Below are 22,778 nucleotides of genomic sequence, written 5' to 3' on the forward strand. Positions count from 1 at the left end.
GTGGGGACTCCTTGGTCTGATTCTTGTGCTTTCCACTGTTGCTCACCGGATTGGGATCTGGGGAGTTTGGAGGTCGGGCTAACAGTTTAAGCTATTTTTCTTGTTCTGGAAGATTTTCTTGAGCAGCGTGGCGAGCCACATTTTACTGCCACTGTCACTGGTGCATGATTTTGCAGCGGTTAGGGGTGGGGGGGGGGGGGGGGGGGGGGGGGGGTGTTTCAGATGGGTGGTATGTGTCAAAGTAACCTCCGCACGAGTGCCAGGACCGAACACTGTAACAAGATGATCAGTGTTATTTACCTCATGTGCTGGTTGTTTTAATGGTGTGGGCCAATCTGTGTATAATCACTCCAGTATGAAATAGTTCTTCCACGCAATTCTACATCTGCACTAATCAATACCAATACCTGTCCTGTTATCTGGTTGTGATTTGATTCCTTTAACTCAGCCCTTTGTGCTCTTCAGCTATAATTAAAATGCTATTTGCAGCTTTCCATTTATTTATTTTTGGCACGTTTGCTTGTCATGAACTTTCCATGTGTAACTAACAACCTTTCCTGAGCTGCAGCCAGAGAGAAAAGTAGGACGAGGAAATGGAAAAGTCAGTGTCATGAAGGCGTTATGGCTTCAGTAGAGGTACATTCAGAGCTCCACGGCAGCTATACTGTAACTATCCTGTACCATTAGTGATTTTGGTCTCAAGCTCACAGCATGCCCATGTATGGTTGCAGCGAAGCATATATACCCATAAAAGTGTCAGCAAACTATCTGCTGCAACTTTAAGATCTTCTTGTTGTTTGAAAACTTTTTATTACCTTGAATGTTTTGCGAGACTTAAAGACTTTTCATCCATCTCTCCTCTAGCCACAGTTCTTTAAGAGGAGAAAAAAAGGACACTGTAAAGGGTTGCAGGACTATGAGTACTCTTTCAAACAGCTGCTGATTTAAGACTGCTGAAGCATCCTTCTGCTGAGTCACCCACCAACTCCTCCATGTTTCACCATTCTGAAACAAACTTGCTCTACTTTGAGGTATTCTAACAAACTATATCTCTTACAAACCTTTCAAACTGTTTTAAAAGTCCCTGCCTTATCATCCTTTCAAGAGGTCAAATATCAGCCCTGCACCAGCCGATATATACTGAGAAACAGTAGCAGCTGGTTTCCCCAGTTGTGGATTAAGCCCAGTTCAGGACCAAAAGAAAAACATCAATGAAAACAGCCCCTGAAAAAAGATTATGGTCTATGTTTTGCAGACATTTCAAACTCAAGCAGTTTCTTATATAATTTATTTTGAAAACATGTTACAAATATTAGTTTCCCTTTATAAAACAGTTACCTGTGGTCATAATTACAGTGTCCTGGTAATCCCCTTTCAATATTACATGTAACTGCAGCGACACATCTTGATACCGAGTGCATAAGGAATTTAAAATGAGGCTGAATATCAAACGGGGGACCTTCTCAGCTCAGTTTGGCTGGTTGTCCATCTGTGAGCTTGGCTGGTAAGACTGGATGTCCTCCCCGATGAACTCTGATACTGTGGAAGGAGAAGAAAATCACAGATTCACTTGATGCAATTTGCTGCTGCAAAATACAAAATAACCTATACTGCACTGTCAGTTTCAATTGTATGTATATTTTCAGAATTCATTGGCTTTATTTTAATCGTATTTCAACATCCCCTTTTTAGAGATTTGTATTTTTTTTTTTTTACGTATTTGGAACATCTAGAAAAACTGCACACCACACCACATCTTCTTGCATCAAGTAAAAATAAAATCTAGTCCCCAACTTAACCACCAAGGTTAATGCTTTGTTTCTTTTTTTAAATGTTATAATGCAAATTACAGTGAAGACTGTAAACATCTAAAAACACCAGCAACCACAAGATGCTACCAAACATTACATTGACTAATATCTGTCTATATATCTGTCACAATCAAAAATCAAAAATAGTTTATACAATTATCAACTCAATCAAGTCAAGTCACCATCAATAACTCCATGCAGTTAAATCAATCATCAATAATCGTAAAACCCTACAGTACTGGGGAAAACCCAAACAATCGAGCAACCCCTTAAGAGTAAGCACTTTGTAACAGGAAGCAGGAAGAAGGTCCTAGTAGAACCCGGCAAGAGACTTTTGATGGTGTTTTTAGAAGAGACTGAAACTCTACAAATAAGGAGTTACCTGTTTGAAAACTAGTCTTTCTGGGTTCTTTTATTTTAGTCAAGAGGTAGGTTGGAATTAACCACTTTGTTTCTCAAGCTACCAGTTTACCTACAACAAGGTTTCACTTTCTCATCAAAAAGACAATTTTTGGGGCCAAATTAAATGGCAAACTAATTTGGAGAGCATAAATTCAGATTATTCAAATTTTGACAAAAATACAGCTCTTTTCTTTTTTACTATGACTGACCCTGCAGGTAATGTCCATATAAAGTTGTGAATCGGCCTGGTAGCCAAATCTTTACACCAAATACCACATGATCACCAGCTATCCTGGCCATCAGAGAGCCTGTGTTGCATGTCATATCACATTCTCACTCCATAAAGCAGTGTTTGTAGATCAAAGACAATGCACTGAGTAGAAAAATATTTCAGCATTAATAAACATGATTTAATAAACTTGTTTTAAAAAGTGCCTTTAAAAATCATAGTCCCGGGGCTGAAAAACAAGAACACTGAAGTGCTAAAAACTGCAGTTCCTATAGTGGCCACTGGAGACTGGCTGCAAAAGTGAGTCAACTTCCGCTGATACTCACTTTAAAATGGCCAGCTTTACGGCATTAAAGTCGTGTTTACAGTCTGGTACAACAAATTGTCTCTGTGAAAAGTTTGCCCTTTCAAAATAAAAAGTTATTTTATAACCTGTACATTTAGATACTAGAAAGGCTGCTAAGTGTAGTTGTGCTGTTTGTGTGGTACAGCTGTCCAAGAACTTTGTGATCTAGTTTTGTGGAGTGAAATTTCTGTTTTTTATTTTTATGTTTCTTATCAATAATTAACAGATATGTATGGCAAATTTGGTGATATTACCAGATATCTTAGGACTCCACATTCTCTTCCAAATCTGGTCACTTCTGGCCAGAAAAACAAAATAAAAAAACGCCCAAAATACCTAGAGAGTGGCAGCCAAAATGCAAAGTCCATTCAGTGGATACCATTCCTTCTTCTATCCAGAATATTAAAAATTCTTTGTATTTCTTCCTCCAACATTTCTGTATCTGTGTTTGTAGCCACTTATGTCATTTTTTTTTATCAAATCAGTTTTCAAATATCACATTTTTTTGAAAAAAACTATGTCTCACCTTCTTCAAAGGTAATGTGGTGCATAGAGGCAGAGCTGGTAAACTCCAATGGACACTCCTGGATCTTGGGATCCCTCTCTCCCCCATTTCCTGTATCCAGCACTCTTCCCTGGGGGTCCCAGCCCTCATAGTGGGAGTAGGATGCTGGGCAGATATCCTGATAGGGGTTTGGGTTGGTAGGAGGGGAGGGACAGACCTCCTGAGCATAAGCAGAGTACTGTGGGTAAGAGGAGTTGGGGATGGGAGGCAGAGGGGAGGTTGAGATAGGACTTCCAGCTGGGAAAGGGCTGAGAGAGGATGAGTGGGAAGGAGAGGGTGAAGAGGACAAGTAGGGTGAGTCCAGCCATGGGGAAGGTGAAGGTGAGGGAGGCTGCGGACCACGTGGGTACAGAGGGGGAAGGAGCTCGGTGAAGCCCAGCTCTAGGTTCTCAAAACTGGGGTGACGCTCGGATAGTGCTGGCCTGGTCCCGCCGGGCTCTTCCACCGTGGCATCAGGTTTAGAGCAGTACTCCTCATTGTAGTTTATGGGTGGGCACGGAGAGGAATAGGTGGAGGGGTAGGGGGGTAGGTGGAAGCTCAGATTTTGCTCATCAGACATATGGTCCCCTCTCACATGGAAGCCTTTGTCTATCCTGGGTGGACCCCCTGCAGGACACATGTTTCCGCCATCCAGAGGCAGCATAGGGGATCGAGAGAGCAGGGGATCATCTTCTTTGAACATAACTGAGGGAAGAAACCGAGAATAACTGACACACATAACTGATGTTCATGTAAAGCATGTCCAGCTGCCACATATAAGTGTTGTATTTACATTGGATTTCAAACTATAAATCTCTTTATTTCAAAATTATTTGTGGGATTAGATACTCACTGGGTAAATACTTAAAGCAGTGAGTGCTGCTCCGTTTCCTCTTCCCATTAGAAACATAAAGATTGACCGACACAGGCCGACTGACAGATAGGTCACTGTAGGCTGGGACCCTCACACATAACAGACACTGGAAGGCATAAAGACGACATACAGGGGGATTACAGAGCATTTATCAGAGCATCTCCAGTTGTGTTGGATGCGTCTGCTGAAATTTCACAAATTTACCTCATTGCTGTTGTCACGGTCAACATGAGCCTCCTCCTCCCACTGTAATTTGCCATCTAATGCAAAAGAGCACAAGAGCAAGGTTTGACATAATGAACACAAGTCAATTATAAAAGTGCAGCATCTGAATTAAGCTTCATTTAAAATGTCTGTTAGACTTCTAGTATCCCCCTTCTGATTCTGAACTCATCATCAAATAATCATCATATAATTTTTTCTTTGTGTGTATACTGGGTTGAATTTTGATGTTCAGCTTGAATAAAGATTTGTTGATTTTTTAAACTCTTGAGTCTCTGAGTCCACGTTCTCCCCACATTATGACATACATGTGAGATAAGTTTCTAATACCTGGATTACACAGACCTGAATGTGAAAATTATCAGCATATAATGAACTTCAAATATGTGAAGACAACCATTTAAAGGGGCCTATTGTTTGTTGTAATAAAAAAATATTGTCCCACATCTTCAATGTTTATTAGACCTAGTTGCACAAGCATTGCATCAAATCCTTCGTGCTCTGCATTTGAAATGCTTGTCAACTATGTGTGGGAACCTGGAAATGTGCATTTTGACAGTTTTTATGATTTGATATGAGAGAACTATTCACTATGAAATAGTGAAAATTATCATTTTTTGTGTGTGTATTATAACTTAATGTGGTTTTTGAACTGTTTTAGGTTGTTTGGTATTTTTATTTTGGTTTATTGATCTTTATGTTATTTGAACATTTTGCTTTTCTCAGTTGTTGACTCGTTTTTTATTTGTTCCCTCAGTGTTTGTTCCATTTAGTTATGACTCTCACATGTTATTTTGGAAGTTCCTTGTGTTTAGTGTCTTGCATTTAATTTTATTTCCTCTCTTGCCTCTCTGTGTATGTATAGTGGGTCTGTTAACTCTCCCATGCATGTTTAACTAGTTGGAGAAGTTAACAGTTAGAGAATTGTAAGTTCAAACTGTGAATTCCTGCAGCACTATTTTAATCTAAATCTAATGAGCTGAAGTATCATTTACCTAATATTAAAAAGTGATTTCAAATTATTTTCTGTCTTATTATATTCCCAATCAACTTTTACTGCCAGTTATGTAAATTGAAATGCGCCAAGGCTCCTCTGGACGCTTACCTGTGCCTCTCTCCATGAAAAGGACTCTGGAGACTGGCAGGAAGTTTGTGCCGCTAAGCAGCAGCTCTTCCCCTCCTTCCACAGAGCAGGAAGTGAGGCTGACCGACTCGATGACAGGCAGCTCCTGGGCCGAACGCTGGGCTGTGGTGGAGAGAAACGATAAATGCATATGTAGTCAGACTTTAATCATACACTACCTTTCATCAAGGTTAGTGCATCTCAAAGTGCTCTACAGATGACGGACAAGCCATTAATAATACAGAGCAAAATGCAATAAAACATCAATCCATAAAATACAAAGTAAAATAAAATGTAAAAAAAAGGAACAAAGAGTAATCAGTGAAGTTAAGAGCTTGAGTAGTGGAGCAGAAGTAATGCAGGATAAGGTTGATTAAAAAGACATGACATTATAAAGTAGAATAAAATCAAATATATCAAATAAGATCTGGAAGTGAAAAACAAAATAAAATAATGTTTATAAAGCAAAGCACTTGTGATCAGTGTTTGCAGAATTGTAAAAAATCTCAACCTTTGACAAATCCAAGTGACACTGCATGTTTCAAATGTGACTCCTTTGTAAAAGGATTCTGTATCATAATATGAATTCTCCATAAAGCAGCCACTCACAGCATTCGATGGGCAGAGAGGCAACCTGCAGAGCCAACACTCGTCCAGGGGGTCCTGAAGGGGGCACTATAGGGAGGTGGGTACGAAACACCAAACGAACACGTGTGTTTTTCCTTCCAACATCTGTTTCTCCTTTCCTCAGCTCAATGTCTGAGTTCCTCAGTTTCAAAATCCCGGCACAGTCGATGCTGTGAAACACAAGATTTGTCTCATGACATAATTTTGAGTAGGAAAAGTTTCACTCAACACTGAAACTGAAACTTTAGGGAAAGAGCTATTTAAAACTTAAAGTAGACCAGTTACAAAGGTATGACACAGCAGTCAAACATGAGCAGCCCACCCGAGCATATATAATAAGCAACTCCAGCATATGTGTTAAAAAAAAAATCCTTTTTCTACAAACATGACGAGGACAGTGAGAGCATCCTTCTGACTTACAGAGCAGTCATGTTGTTCTCGGGGCTGAGGGGGATGTCCAGTAGTTTGGTCCCCACCTGGACGCTCTCGTGACTGGCAGTGCCCACCATCTTTCCAGTCACTCTGAAGGGGAACATACATTTAAATTTACCAGCTGAGAAAAATAAAGTGAAATCCCAGCAGAACACAAGTTATTTATGAACGAAAAACGGTGAAATTGCTTCCAAAATGTGAGGATTAATAATCCTTTTCACGTCACTTCAAGTTCTGTGAACACATGAGATCAATAATCACTAATATCACCCTCGCTTTTTTTCTAATGACTTTTTTCTCAGTTTGGATCTGCACTTCACTCGATAAAGGATATCATAATCAAAAATATATTCTCTGGATTATGGGAAGGGACTAACAACAACTGTTGTAACATATTTTCTGGACTAACACGAGAACCAGCTGGTGGTTTATTGCACAATGGTTAAAGCTACGACAGTCACGTGATGGGTCCCCTGAATTTTGTGTTCCTTGAACATCATGGCATGAAGAAAACATTTGTGTTTAAATAGAAAAATACTGCAGCTCAGTACCTGTGTATCTGATAGAAAGGATGTGGTCTGATTGATCGGTCATCAGCTGTTCCAACGAAAACCTGAAGAGAGAGCGGTTTTCTCTCTGTGTAACCACACAGCTGTGAAGATAGAGAGAGACGCAGTGTGAAATCAAACTGCGATGAGGCCAGCAGCAGTGGCCAAAGAATTTGTTCCAGTGTCGTGTGAACATGATCAAAGACATGTTAACCTTAAATTAGATCTGATATCATATAACTCAGTTAAAAGGTGAAAAAAAAAAAACCCCTGAGAAATTTCGTTTTCACCTTGACAACAGGATGTCCAGTCGGTGCAGCTTTGACAGCTCCTCTGCTGCCCTCCGTCTCGTAGTGGGCTCTGTGGTGTGGCCGAGGCTGGACCTCAATACGCAGCTCATACTGGTCAAACTGGGATGGCAGAGGCCAATCAAGTGGCGGCAGGGCGTTAGACCTGAAATAAATCAGATGTGAGAATTTTAGATGTAGTAAGAATAGAAAGACCCACATGGAGAGAAGCAAGTAAATTTACAGGATTGAAATGTTGAAAAGTGATGCTGTCCTTGCCTGAATAGAGGGCTGTGGGCGCTGGCTCGGGTTCTGCCCCAGGCCAGAGGAGGGGGAACAGAGAGGTAGTCCATGCCCACAGATGGGGGCTCTCTCCTGGTCTGCTGGGTCTCTGGCAGTGGGCAGGGAGAGCTGTGGCCCAGAGCCTGCTCCTGGTCCACCTCCCTGGGAGATAACTGCAACACAAAAATCCCACCTCTTTAGTTCTCCACAGACTTGTTTTTGCTTTGCTATTTCTATTATGTTTCTTTTATATTTCAGTCTTCTCTGTATGTTTATGTTTTTATTTATTTAAACAATTCATCGTGTGAATGTGCCAGATTTAGCCGCACGAGCTAATTTTCTTCTGTAGTCCCTGCCTATTGATAACATATTAAATTAACCAACAAAACCGCACATACACAGGCATGTGAGGCTAGCTAAAAGAGAGAAACATATCTAAAAATAAACACATGCCTGTTATGTGTGGGCTGTGTGCAGACAGGAATAGGACCCAAGGTGCAGACTCCAGAGCCAGATGTGAACTCAAAACAGCTTTAATGTTAAACTCAAATATAACATAACTGGAAAAAATCAAACTAAACTTACACCGGAGGACTGACAGAACACAGCTAGGTAAACGGTAGATCGCAACACAGACACAAAGAAACACAGGGCTCAAATACACAGAGGTCGTGTCCAAATTCATGGGCTGCATCCTCCTGAGAACCCGGCCTTCGCGGTCTACGTGGGCCGGGTCCTCAGAAGGTCGGGTAGGCCGGAAGTAAACGGCCGTGAAATTGGACGGTCTAGCCTTCTGATTAGCGTCACCGCTGTCTCGGTGGAGTTTAATAAACTCAGCCGTCTGCTTCTTGCTATCTAAAATATAACAGGGCACTGGCGTAAATTCTCGACTGTCTCATACTTCTGTTTAATCAGTTTTCTGTTTGACGTTTAGTCAGCTGTGTAAAAACCAAGGAGGAACCCACCCGGGGTAGAGATGGCACGATACCACTTTTTTATGTCCGATACCGATATCGATATCATAAATTTGGATATCTGCCGATACCGATATGAATCCGATATAGTGTTTTTTAATCAACAAAACTGTTTTTTAAATATCTTGCTGCATTTTGTATAAGTTCATACTCAAATTTAAAACAACAACTACACTAAAGCTATTCTGTTATACCTGTATGCAAAAAAAAATATTTCATAGTTCAGCAATACTGATCAATCTAATAAACTTAAACCTACACCATCCTCCCTATTCTGGTATTTTAAAGAGTACTTAGCATAAATATTAAGCAACCTAACTAATAGGGTTCCAACTCCCAGCAACAACAAAAATAAATAAATAAAAAATAGGGAACCACCCCTCACGCTCCACCTCATGATGCTTAATCGACGTAATCAACCTTAATTTGATGCAGTGTGAAAAAAAAATGCACAGAAATCAATTATTTTTCAAGAAATATTAAATAGATTCAACATCTTTCTTCAACAAAATTGCAGACTGCACAGATGGTACCTTCCCAAAGGAAAAAGTACTATAGCTTACTAGGGTATATTAGACTTAATAGTTACTATATACAGGAATTGACTTCTATTCATTTTACATCAAATTAAAAATTTGGGTGTCAGATAATTATTTATTAAAAGCTAGACATTTTAAATGAGTATAAGAAAGAAAAGTATGTCTTTGTGCCCCCTTTTCCCTGTTAATGCCCTATTGGCCCCCCTGGCTAAACTTTGCTAGATCCGCCCCTGCACAGTTACCAGCGTCAGCTATGTAGAAAAAGATCCTGGTGTAGAAAGTAATATTAAATACATTCTAACAATAGCTGATCAAGCTTAAACGTGCTGCTGTTGTTCAGCCGCTGGTTTCCTCTTTCTGGTGCAAAGTGGGCCAAAAGCAAACAAGAGAGACAGACTCGCGACAGAAAAGCCGATCAGCTGATCATTAAGCAGTTTCATGATTGAAGTAGCAGCAAGAGGAGGCAGTCGCTCCATATATCGTTTGTTAAGCTTAACGCAGGAATGCTTTACAAACATTCAGAGATGGACTTACACACTTGCTTTACTTCTCTCGGGGATAACTTTGTCGGAGATGAAATGCCGGGTTGCTAGCGAAGCTCCAAATGCTATCCAGACCACCGACAGGTCCCGCATGCCACAGCCGCTCTATCACATGATGCACACTGCTCCAACGTGCTAACGTTCTGAGGTGAGTTACGGCGTGTTGCAAGTTTTGTGCTTTCGTGATATTTAATGGATCGATTACATTTTTTATTTTTCTCCAATATCCGATCCAGTAATTTAGGTCAGTATCGGACCGATACCGATACGTAATATCGGATCGGTCCATCTCTAACCCGGGGGATTAATAAAGTTTTATTTTATCTAATCTAATCTAATAACTTTAATCTCAGCCAAACCGATTTACTCACGAACAAACAAAACACTGAAAAAAGCCCAACAATAACATTTTTAGGTTGTCTAAGTGACTTATATATTACGTTTAACCCGAGCAGCGAAAGTCCGCGGTGATCTGAAAATGATGTGCCGGGAGTTGTGCCGTTCTCAGCCGCATCAGTAACCCTGGAGCTCCCGGCTAGCTATCGAGCTGGTGGGTAGCAGACGTCTCCGAAAACGTCGAAGCACTTTTGCAAATATGCGATATCTTGATAAACCGAGCAGATATTTGATGTTTACACAGCTACTTTCTCGCCTGAAAATATGTTAAAAGTTTATTTTGTGACCCAGAAAGATTAGTATGAGTAATTTTAAAACTGGAGTTTGGCTGGGCCGCGCTATGAATTCTGGGATATGGTAGGCCACGAAGGACACACCCGACCCATCCTTCAAATTCAGGGAAAAGGAGGACGCATTTGTCGGCTGCATTCGGAGGAGTCTACGAATTTGGACAGCCTTCGGCGCGTCGCTGTGACGTAATCGGTCTACAAATGCGGCCTCAGGAGGATGCAGCCCATGAATTTGGACACGACCAGAGGGAGCAATCGGGGAATGGGTAACAGGAGGGACACACAGCTGGGGCAAATCAGGCCTAACGAGACAAGGGGACGCAAAACCAGACACATTAAAATCAGACGTGGACTTTCAAAGTAAAACAGGAAACCCATAACACAGACTGAACAAAAGACACAGACTCACATGCAGGCACTACAACAGAGGGAACAGAGATGTGGGACCAGGGCAGACACAGACACTGACTGGACACGGGGATATAGCAACTAAGGATACACAGAGACGCGAACTAGACAAGGGGATACAGCTGACAGGGGAGATAGCAACTAGAGAAGACAGAGACATAAACCATAAGACAGAACTCAAAGAAACCAAAGACTAGAAATAATAAATAATAAACTCAAAAACCCTGGGTCAACGACCCAGGCATCTTTACAATGCCCATATAACATATTAAAAATCAAATGTTAAAAATCCTTACACATTAGAATCAAAGACTTTCTTTGACACTACTCAAATCTTAACAACATGTTTGATTATCCAAAAACCAAAGTTTTATAGATTTAGAGAAAGAAGTAAATGTTGTTTTCCTTATTTCTGTGTAAGGGAACCCTAATGTACTCTAAAGAAAAGTCAACAAAACTATGGCAAGGAACAGATCACAAAATAAAGGAGTAAGAAAACATGCCAATGCAGCCTGAAAATTACATCATGGTCAGCTTTTGGAGGTATCTACACTAATACACTAATGCAATATTAGCAACATTTATGCAATAATGTCCAAGCACGTGGATTATAGGCAGGCCGTCTACACAGAGGGGCCTGCTTATCTCTACAAAAAATTACAGAGGAAGTATAGTAATGGCAAAACTGTTTGGACCGCCAATCATGTGGAACTATTGCTGAAAGTAAATGGACTGATACTTAGATATAGATATAGCACTTTTCTGTTCTAACTGAGCATCCAGAGAGCTTTTTTTCACCCAGCCATACACACATTCCATGCCTTTACATGGTTTCTGAGCATACACACACTCTCACACTCTGATGAATACATCAGGGTTCAGTAATAACACAAGTATAAAGCAGCCACAGCACCAGAACACACAGACTGGGAGTTTTTGCACAGTAAATACAGCAACATAGCATTATCCATCACCAGAGGAAGCCAAGGTATTGGGAAAGAAATACCCATACAATAAAAATGAAATCTCAAAACATAACAGAGTTTAATCTTTGCAAATTAAACATCCAATCAGGAACTAAAACGTAGGTGTCAAAGGAGCTTGCAAAGAAAAGCGTCTGGACTTCTATAAGTTGCTTGAAGACGTTTCACCTCTCATCCGAGAAGCTTCTTCAAGCTCATCCGAAGAAGCTTCTCGGATGAGAGGTGAAACGTCTTCAAGCAACTTATAGAAGTCCAGACGCTTTTCTTTGCAAGCTCCTTTGACTACGATGACCTGGATGACTGAGAACCTTCACAGACAAAACGTAGGTGTCTGTATCATTCAAAAGTTGCAGCTTTTAGCTTTCTTGAAAACTGTTTTAAGACTTAAACTGCTTCAGTTTTTGTATTTGCTAAAATACATATTTAGTGTCGATGCTAGACAGAAGCATAGTAAAAGCAACATAAAATGAGCATACACTGTATAGATGGCTCTGAAATAAAGGTCCTTTGAACCTGCATTCTTTGTGATAGCCAGCAGGGGGCGACTCCTCTCATTGCGAGCGCCATTACATAGAAGTCAATGAGGAAATCACTGAGTTTTCACTCGATTTTCTGCCTCACTGAACATTTTCCTGATAAGTTTAATGGGTCAGTCACTGGTTTCAAGTCTTCTTCAGTACAGCTTGGTGTTCATTTGATATATGATGGTCACATATAGACTCAAATAAATCATGAAGCTGGACATTCATTATGGCTTGGCTACCTTGAGTTCCACAAGTTTTTTACTGTGTGACTGTGCAGTGTCCTTGGCTTGACAGTTAGATTGAACCCTCTCTTGTAATTTCTGTTTTAGTTTAAAAACAAACAAACAAACTAGACAGGGATGGCAGCTTGAGGTCTAAGAGTAGGAGCCGAGTTAGAAAACAGAATTTTATACTGCTGCTTTGAGAGGCCTACTCCAGGTTTGGCAGGGCGGCACCTAAGTAAAGGCAATAGATCACACACAGCACTTTACCTGCTCCAATGATGTCTTCCTGGTTTTCTGAGGAATGCTGAGCTCACAGCTGCTGGGCGGAGCTTGAGAGTGAGGGGTGGACTCTCCACCCTCCAGGTTGCACCCCTGCAGTTCCTCTGAGTAACTCCCTCTGCGCGAAGTACAGGGAGACGCCAGCGGGGAGTTTCTACGCTTCTTCCCACTAGGTGAGGTGGGCCTTGAGGATGATGAGTGCCCAAAATTGATGCTGCCTTCGTTCAGCTCCTCCTCCTCCACCAGCAGAGAGTCGCAGCTGGAAGCGGGACTGAGCCAGCCTCGAGAGGAGGGGCTAGAGGCGGGGCTGGGGCTGAGGGAGCTGGGGCATCTGTCACGATAAGTAAAAGGATCCAGTAGAGGCAGGTAAAGGCGCTCTCTGTCCCAACCGCCGCTGTTGCCCATGTCCCAGTAACTGGAAATGGTGGGTGTTGTGTCATCATCAGGCGAGATGGTGGTTATCTGGATGCTGGGGCACTCGACCACACGAGATTCAGAAACCTGGAAAAAAGATAAGAGGCTCGTCACAAACATTGTCACACACACAAAAAAATATACAGTGGGGCAAAAAAGTATTTAGTCAGCCACCGATTGTGCAAATTCCCCCACTTAAAATGATGACAGAGGTCAGTAATTTGCACCAGAGGTACACTTCAACTGTGAGAGACAGAATGTGAAAAAAAAATCCATGAATTCACATGGTAGGATTTGTAAAGAATTTATTCGTAAATCAGGGTGGAAAATAAGTATTTGGTCACCTCAAACAAGGAAAATCTCTGGCTCTCACAGACCTGTAACGTCTTCTGTAAGAAGCTTTTCTGTCCCCCACTCGTTACCTGTATGAATGGCACCTGTTTGAACTCATCATCTGTATAAAAGACACCTGTCCACAGCCTCAAACAGTCAGACTCCAAACTCCACCATGGCCAAGACCAAAGAGCTTTCGAAGGACACCAGGAAAAGTATTGTAGACCTGCACCAGACTGGGAAGAGTGAATCTACAATAGGCAAGCAGCTTGGTGTGAAAAAAATCAACTGTGGGAGCAATCATCAGAAAATGGAAGACATACAAGACCACTGATAATCTCCCTCGATCTGGGGCTCCACGCAAGATCTCATCCCGTGGGGTCAAAATGATCATGAGAACGGTGAGCAAAGATCCCAGAACCACACGGGGGGACCTGGTGAATGACCTGCAGAGAGCAGGGACCAAAGTAACAAAGGTCACCATCAGTAACACACTACAACGGCAGGGAATCAAATCCTGCAGTGCCAGACGTGTTCCGCTGCTGAAGCCAGTGCATGTCCAGGCCCGTCTGAAGTTTGCCAGAGAGCACATGGATGATACAGCAGAGGATTGGGAGAATGTCATGTGGTCAGATGAAACCAAAGTAGAACTTTTTGGTATAAACTCAACTCGTCGTATTTGGAGGAAGAAGAATACTGAGTTGCATCCCAAGAACACCATACCTACTGTGAAGCATGGGGGTGGAAACATCATGCTATGGGGCTGTTTTTCTGCCAAGGGGACAGGACGACTGATCCGTGTTAAGGACAGAATGAATGGGGCCATGTATCGTGAGATTTTGAGCCAAAACCTCCTTCCATCAGTGAGAACTTTGAAGATGAAACGAGGCTGGGTCTTCCAACATGACAATGATCCAAAACACACCACCCGGGCAACAAAGGAGTGGCTCCGTAAGAAGCATTTGAAAGTCCTGGAGTGGCCTAGCCAGTCTCCAGACCTCAACCCCATAGAAAATCTATGGCGGGAGTTGAAAGTCCGTGTTGCTCGGCGACAGCCCCAAAACATCACTGCTCTCGAGAAGATCTGCATGGAGGAATGGGCCAAAATACCAGCTACTGTGTGTGCAAACCTGGTAAAGACCTATAGTAAACGTTTGACCTCTGTTATTGCCAACAAAGGTTATGTTACAAAGTATTGAGTTGTATTTTTGTTATTGACCAAATACTTATTTTCCACCCTGATTTACGAATAAATTCTTTACAAATCCTACCATGTGGATTCATGGATTTTTTTTCACATTCTGTCTCTCACAGTTGAAGTGTACCTCTGGTGCAAATTACTGACCTCTGTCATCATTTTAGGTGGGGGAACTTGCACAATCGGTGGCTGACTAAATACTTTTTTGCCCCACTGTATCTAATTAACAATTCAAATCTCAGTAAGAAAACTGGCAGTAAGAAGCACAATTTTAAATAGCTCTTTAAACCATTGTTATTACTTTGACCTTCAGATCAATCTTTTGACCTTTAAGGAGAGGTCAAAGGTCAAATGCAACATGATATTTTAAGATTGTCTATGGTACTTTCTACAAACACGGCATAGAATCATATTTTTATAAGTTATGAGCCTTTTTGACAATTTTCAACTAATAAATAATGAAGTTGACCTTGAAGACCTTGATGGATGCAGACCAAATTTTAATGGATTTTTGACATGACCCCACTCTACATCCTTACCAAGTCTTATCAGAACTGGAGGAGTTAATAATAATAATAATCAAATTCAAATTCAAATTCAAATTCAAATTTTATTTGTCACGTACACAGTCATACACAGTACGATATGTAGTGAAATGCTTGGACAACTGCTCGTGACCTAAAGAAAACAAAAAAAGGAAAAGGCTATGAATAAGATAGGAAATAAATATGAAAAATTAAAAAGGGTAAATTTAACTAGGAAGGAATAGAATATAAATTAAGGTTAAAAATGAAATAACTGTACAACACAAATTAGAATGAAGGGTAAATTTAACTGGGAAGAATAAGATAAAGATAAATATATAAATTAAAGTTGAAAATAAAATAACTGTACAACAAAATACACAATACACAATATAGAACTATATAAGAATGTATGAAGAAATCTAAATATAAATAAATATATACACAATAACAGCAGCTGTACAAGTATTAACCGGAAATGAAGAATATAGTGACCAGTGTTGTGCAAAACCAAAGTCCAGAATGTCCAGTGTGTGTGTAAGAACTGTATGTGTGGGTCAGTACTGTGTGGTGGTGTGATTGAGAGACCGTATCGCCTGCGGGAAGAAGCTCCTCCTCAGTCTCTCTGTGTTGGTCTTCAGGGAGCGGAATCGCTTTCCTGACCTCAACAGAGAGAACAGTCTGTTGTTATATTATTATTATTATTATTATTATGTAATAATAATAATAATAATAATAATGTATAAAAAGCAAAGAAAAAATATTAGAAAGTGTTCATTCTTGTGGTCTCCACCAAGTAGTTAAAGGGGACATCTGTTAACGGCAAGGCAAAAATACGTTATTTATTCCCTTCTCTATTTAGAGAGCACTGAGGCAGTGATCACTACGTTTTGTTTGTATGTACTAAGAGTTTCATTTAACATCGTGGTGAGATAAACTATGAGAAAACAAGCTTTTTTTATGTGTGGATTTGGATCCTTTTCTTGGCACTGACCCCTTTTAAGGATGTGCTCCCTGAAAGCCTCTTTAGCTTAATTTGAAACCTAATATATAAAATCTGCCACAGTGAAATTTAGCTGCCTTCAGACTTTTTCAAAATGACTCCAGGACAGTAGGAGAAAGTAGGCTGGGTGTCTGGCTGTGTTTAAAACCTCTTGTTTGTCACGTCCTGTGGTTTTTATAATTTTGAGTTTTAGTTAATATAATACAGTTTGGGTTATGTGTTTTATTTGTGGGATGTTTTTATGTTTTGAGGAACATGCTTGCTTCTCCACCCTCTCGTTGTCAAGTCTTCTTCTTTTTCACGTGATTCGCTGTGCAGTTACTTCCTGTTTTATTTTAATAGTCTGTTTTCCTCTCTGTGTTTATTCCCTCATGTATTGTGCAGCTGTGGAATTTTCAACTTTTGTAAAGGACTTTCAACCTAATCAAGGATTATTTTTCATTTACCTTGTGTTGTCTGCAAGTCCAGAATTTGGGTCCTTCAGGTACAAAAGACCAATCTTTTTTACCCAGTAAACCACAGAATTCAGTGAAAACTGTACATGTACTCTCACCTTGTTATATTCTGAGACAGTATTACAACATATTTCAGCAGCTGCCCTGCAAAATGCTCAAGTCATAGTAAAGAAGTGCATAATATTTCCTCAACTAAATGTGTGAGTGTTTAAAAGTCTGTTTGCTTTGTCTCAAAAAACTTTAACTTATATACCCTAAGTCTTTCGGCCCTTGGTTTGGATACAGAAAAAAACTCTCCAAGTAAGGAAAACCTCTTAATCTTAAGGGGAAATGGAAGGAAACCAAAGAGAAATCTGCTGAGGAAGCCTCCTTCTTCTTGGACTGACTTACATGCAATCGATGGCGTGTCTACAAAAGTTGAATATGCGCTTGGAACAAACTTAAGGTCAACCAATCAGACGGCTGCTGCAGCTGCTGCAGCTGATTCTTTCTACAGTCATTTGTTCAGTTGAGGTTGAAACTGCAGATTATATGAAATACTTAGACATAGGCTGTCTCACCTGTACAGAGCGTGCCGGCAGGCTCTCATAGGTCCCGCTGAACTTATTGAAGTGATCCCTTCGTGGAGGTGGGGAATGCATCCCTGCCCGCTGACTGGATGCAGGTGTCGGGCTGGGGATGTCGATTGAGTGACCTGCGTGAGAGGCAGCCAGGTTTTTGTCTGGAACTGAAAATACATAAAGGTTGGGATGAATGTCCGGACACATGAAGGGCACACCCACAAATTATATGAATTAGAAAATCTCTTTCTGTTGGCAAGTTGCCTGCTTGCTTAAACTGACTATAATCCCATGCTCCCAAAGAACAGCACTTTGTTCTGTTCACTTTACACCTTTTCATCCACATGACAATAAATAATTATTCATCTGCTTTTCATCCCCTTAACCACACAATAATAGCTAGCTCTGCAACTGTCCTGCTCTTGTACCTCTGGCGTGAGAGAGACTCATTAGATGAAAATCAAAATATTGTAAACACAATTTGTGGTGAGTAAGGATTCATTTTTTATCATCAGTGTGCTTCTATCATGCTTTACACATCAGTTTCCCTTCATTTTACTGTAATTGCTACCATATGGAAAATGCACACGCTGGAATTTTACCGCAATAATGTTTTAAAAGCAAGTGCAGCATTTTTGTCACTTTTAATATAAATGAGGAAATAGAAGTAATTTTCGGAAAATGCAAAACTACTCCAAACAGTTTAGTAACTTAGCTTAGCAAATAGATAAGAAACAACTAGCTGCACTGACAGAGGATTAAGTCGTTTGACATTTTTAGAAAATCTGAGGCAAACAGCTGCTTAACATTATTGAGTGATTTTAAAACATTTTGTGTACAAGGTGTACTTGATAGCCAGCCAAAATCTTAAGGCAAATAGTGGTATTTGGAAGCCTCTATTACATCTGTCATTTAAAATTTCTTCTGATTACATCGCCTGAAGGAACATAGCATTACAGCGGTATTTGTGTTCTTAGTAAAAAGCTCCACTAGCATCACACCATACATTTCCTTGCTTAAAAAATGAAATTAGGAGTTGGGAAAGTCGCTGTTTGCTGGATGCCCCTCTTAAATCTCAATCAAACGAAAAGCAAGCAATTCGAGAAACACATACTCCACGAGTACACCTCTAACATCTGACCTCGTGCTTTGAACTCTGTCTCTTATGGTACTGAGCAACCTGAGCCAGACTCGTGTCACATCACAGGGTTATAATGCAGACACTGGGGTTAGGAAGGTAACAAATGTCATAATCCAGACATGTAAGAGTCCATGAAATTAATGAAACAGAATTTACATGTAGACAAATGTATATGCCATTATATTTAAAAGAAAAAGTAGTTTGTGTATATAGGTGAACTTCAGTCAAATGTTAATGTATTTAAAAAAGATGCATGCATATGCTTTCCCAATTGCCACAACCTAATCAATATTTATAGCTCTGACCAGACTTCCACTCTACATGGAAGAACCAATGTGAACATCTGCCCACAGGTTTTACCATCACAACACTAAAAGCATTGCTGTTTAATCCTAGGATATAATTTGTCTCCGACACCTTATCAGACAGTTTTATACAGTCCACAAAAAACAGGAAAAAATGCTGACCATGTGTCACGTTCAGAGCTTTTTTGGAATGAGCCGAGTCTCAGTCACAGACCAGTTTGTCTTGGGAGACCCAACCTGGAGGAAATGCCCCCAACAACATAACCTCCAGGATCACTCTGACACTCAAACCGCTGCACCATCATAACGTGACCATTCACTGAGGTGTCTACACTGTTCCTCACTGCACACTCATATACTTGGTACACTATTTGGGGACAACTAGCTTAATTTTATAGCATAAAGACTGGAAACACCTAGTCAGAAGCATAAAAATCAATGTATTATTATCTCTGAAGCTGTTGTTAAATCTTTATGCTAGCTAGGCTTATTAGCAGCTAACTATAGCTTCACATTTAAAAGGCAGACATGAGTTTGGTATTAGCCATGTTTTTTTTGTGACTCTTGGACACCAGTTGGTTTTCATTTTAAAATTCTTCACGCTATTTTTTAGTCTTAGTCTTTATTATTTTGTTAATAAAAGCAACAGGAAACAGGGGACCAAACTTGGAATGGTAAATGCTGCCAGCTTCCACATTCAGTTCAAAAACATCAACGTAGGTGTCCAGATGAATCTAAATGTGGGCCAAAAAGACTGTGATAATCTTGCCTTAAAGTGGGATTTGGTTTTATCCATAATCACTCTGTCGTATGGCAACAATTTATCAAAATCCCTCCAAAACTTTCAGTTCTACTTTTAAACTATTTCGTACATTTTTCCATGTATTATAGTTACAAATTGCGCAATAAAGGGTGAAATGGGAATTCTAACTAAATCATGAAGTTTACTTTTGGCCCACTGATTCATTTCACAGCATGAAGAACCACACACCCAAATCCACCGCTGACCTTGACATTTATATAGAGACTTTTTTCATTGTATAATCTCAACATGACTCCTTTGTATTTTGCCCATAAGCCACCAAACTGACTCCTTAAGGCCACATCCCTTGCCACAACATTTTCCCAGTGTGGTGTGGTCTGGCTTCACATGGAGTCAAACAGTAGTTACTCTCTAATGAACGAGGCTCGCTGCCGCTCCGTAGTGGCGGCGGGCCATGCGGGCAATTTTTGGGCAATGCGGACACACAACAGCAACTGCCAACGAATTAAGAAGCTGGGTGAAAAAAAAATCTCTTCAAATGTTTCCTGGCAACAAAAGTATTTCCAAGTGATTAAAGCTACAGTACTGAGGCAACTCTTCTGCTGGCGGATTTTTCACATGAATCAGTGATTTAGCGGTTTATATGTAGACCAGCAGGAGTTTATGAGGCACTAGAATTTAACTAACACTTATCGAACAGGGGGGAAAAAAAGACTCACTGATCTAATATACTTTCATCTTTGTTTCCATGTCCTGAGCTGAACCTCAAAAAAGCAATGTTTACCTCAACCTGGGGGTCTGTGGGGCCTCACAAGTGGTGGAAAAATACATGAGAGGGGTCATGAGACATTGAGAGAAGAGAAAAGCAAAAATGGCATAATACTGCTGTGTGCCCCCTTGTATGGCATATATATATGTATGTATACATGTATATATATAAGCCTTATAGGGTTCAAAGGAAATGGAAAAAAAAACATACATTTGTGCCACTCAGATTGATTTCTTCTTAAGCTTAAACTGTTGTCTTTTTTTTTTTTTTTTTTTTTTGCCTCAATTTAATGGGGAATTTATCTCTTCGTGTTCTCTTCTTAATCTTTAAAAAAAACATAATTTAAATTATCATTGGATCAGTTTCTTTTGGAGATACCAGTCTAACAGATCTAATATACTTCAGAGAATCTCAGTTCGAGAGTCCAGCTCTTTAACAAACTTCGATCTTAAATGAGATGGTTTCCGGCATGAGGTTCGGGGTAAAAACAATAGGTCACAAAACAGATCTGGAGCAGCATAATAGACTGATTCACCTAAAGTATAAGTATTTTTGCAATAATGTATTTTTTAAAAGTCTTTGACAGTTAAATTATTCAACTCATTGGTGAACAAACTTTACCACCACAACAATCTTGTTGCAGCATCTGTTTACCTTGATAGATACTGGATTCATATTTAACTTCTGCATTGCTTCGTTTTGAAAAGCCCAACTTTAACACATTTTATGGTCATATCCATTGAGATTTATACCCAAATAAATAAAACCTACATACTCTGAAACATTAAAAAAAAGCGAAGAAAAACGTGAAGACTTGCCCTCTCCTTTTTCTCCTGTAGTTAATGTTCATACCTTGGGTGTGGTAATACAAATGTATGCCAGTGTGGGCGGGAAACAAATGAGTGAGAAGATGTGAGGATGTGAGGTATGTGTATGTATTGGTGGAGCTCGGATGAAGACGGGAGGGAGGTGTGTGTGTGTGTGTGTGTGTGTGTGTGTGTGTGTGTGTGTGTGTGTGTGTGTGTGTGTGTGTGTGTGTGTGTTCAGTACACAGAGGTTGAGGTTCCTTCCCAGCTGGCAGCTGTTAACTCTACTCACACGCACAGCTGATTAGAAACACATTGAGTCTGGGGCTGCACGCATGCACAAGCTCACAATGCGCAAAGATATGCACGCAGATGCATACCACACAGAAAACAAACACACAGTAAAAATATACTCGTTCTCACGCAAGCATCGGACGTACGTTCAAACATACACATCACATAAGCACAGGCATGCAGATGAAAGCCCCATCAGACTACACGCAACGGCACGCACGCGCACAGAAGTTCCCATGAGTTTTAGAAGCCACCCCGTCAGGCCGCTCAGACCCCCTTTATCCAGTATGTCCCTTTGCTTTTAACACATTCAGCTATTCAGGAAGTGACTCTAACCCAGGCTGCTGCTGCTGGAGGAGTCGAGTTGCAGCAGGGCGCCTTCACTTTCCTCCCCGGCAGCGGAGCTCTCCGGCTCGGTAGAGCGCACCGGGGATGGACCCTGGCTCTGCCGCGACGGCGGATCCTCCTCAAAAACCAACTTGAACTCGAACTCTCCCTCCTCCCAGCCCGAGCCCGGCGCGGCCCCCATCGCCCTCCGGCAGCAAGGACAGGATACAGATATACTGATACAATCTTGTCTCCCTGCGTCAGGCGATTTTAACGTCCCTTGGTGCGCCTTTAAAAAGAATTCAAAGGAACTTTATTCCCCAAACTCTTCTCCTAAGTGCGCGTCATTGTGCTAATATTCCTCATCTGGGATATGTAGGAAAGTTTTGCTTCAGAAAGTTTCTACACGAAAAATTCTGCTTCTTGCCTCCTTGTTTGCAAGTTTTTCCAGACTTGATGTCTTGATATCCAAATCAAATTTTCGCTCCGGATAATTTACAGTCTTCTCCGAATCATATTTCCAAAATACCGTCGGCTCTTTCATTCTAGCTCCATCGTCATCCCTGTAGCTTCTTCTTCTAGTTCTTCAAGAGACTGGGAGGAGGGAAAAAAAAGTTTATCAAATATTTTTGTCGTCCTTTACCCTTAATTGCCTTTGGGTGGGTTTCCCAGCTCCAGTTGGTCCGTTACTCATTCCCCATAGGACCTCATGTCTGTCAGTCATGAATCCCCTCTGCCCAACCTCCTGCCCCCCTCCTCTCCTCTCCCCCTGCCTCGCTCACTCTGAAGGTTTCTCTTGAAGTCGTTCACTTAATATAACTTATTATAACAATCCCATGCAAATTTCTCTTTTCTTGTCTCATTTTGCATCATTTGCATCATCTCATTTAGTTTTTCCTTTTAAAATCAACTTCATGTCCTCATCATCCTTATCATCAATTAGATTTTCGCATAGTTAAGCCCAAAACAATATGATTATTATTCCAATCATGAGCAGGAC

The 22,778-nt window shown here is 40.7% G+C and overlaps 1 protein-coding gene across 1 annotated transcript; it reads right to left on the bottom strand.

Annotated features, from left to right (window-relative positions):
• Positions 1–1,271: 1,271 nt before the first annotated feature.
• Positions 1,272–22,401, bottom strand: nfatc4 (nuclear factor of activated T cells 4). The gene is made up of 13 exons (XM_004555195.4): positions 21,788–22,401; positions 17,374–17,540; positions 12,875–13,387; positions 7,725–7,900; positions 7,449–7,611; positions 7,162–7,262; positions 6,599–6,700; positions 6,161–6,348; positions 5,534–5,674; positions 4,411–4,466; positions 4,186–4,312; positions 3,315–4,037; positions 1,272–1,539 (listed from the first exon to the last, which is right to left on the bottom strand). The coding sequence occupies exons 1-13, from the start codon at positions 21,978–21,980 to the stop codon at positions 1,469–1,471; spliced, it is 2,721 nt and encodes a 906-aa protein (XP_004555252.1). The 5' UTR covers positions 21,981–22,401; the 3' UTR covers positions 1,272–1,468.
• Between the last annotated feature and the right edge of the window lie 377 nt (positions 22,402–22,778).

The sequence above is a fragment of the Maylandia zebra genome, linkage group LG18 (genome assembly GCF_041146795.1).
Source record: "Maylandia zebra isolate NMK-2024a linkage group LG18, Mzebra_GT3a, whole genome shotgun sequence".
Lineage (NCBI taxonomy): Eukaryota > Metazoa > Chordata > Actinopteri > Cichliformes > Cichlidae > Maylandia > Maylandia zebra.

What these genes read in the sequence shown, in the direction of transcription:
- nfatc4 (XM_004555195.4), bottom strand. Translation starts at nt 21,980, where the DNA reads ATGGGGGCCGCGCCGGGCTCGGGCTGGGAGGAGGGAGAGTTCGAGTTC. An exon ending in GGAAGACATCATTGGAGCAG is followed by an intron (nt 7,901 to 12,874) that starts GTAAAGTGCTGT and finishes TTTGTGTTGCAG; the next exon opens with TTATCTCCCAGGGAGGTGGA. An exon ending in ACCGTGACAACAGCAATGAG is followed by an intron (nt 4,313 to 4,410) that starts GTAAATTTGTGA and finishes TATGCCTTCCAG; the next exon opens with TGTCTGTTATGTGTGAGGGT.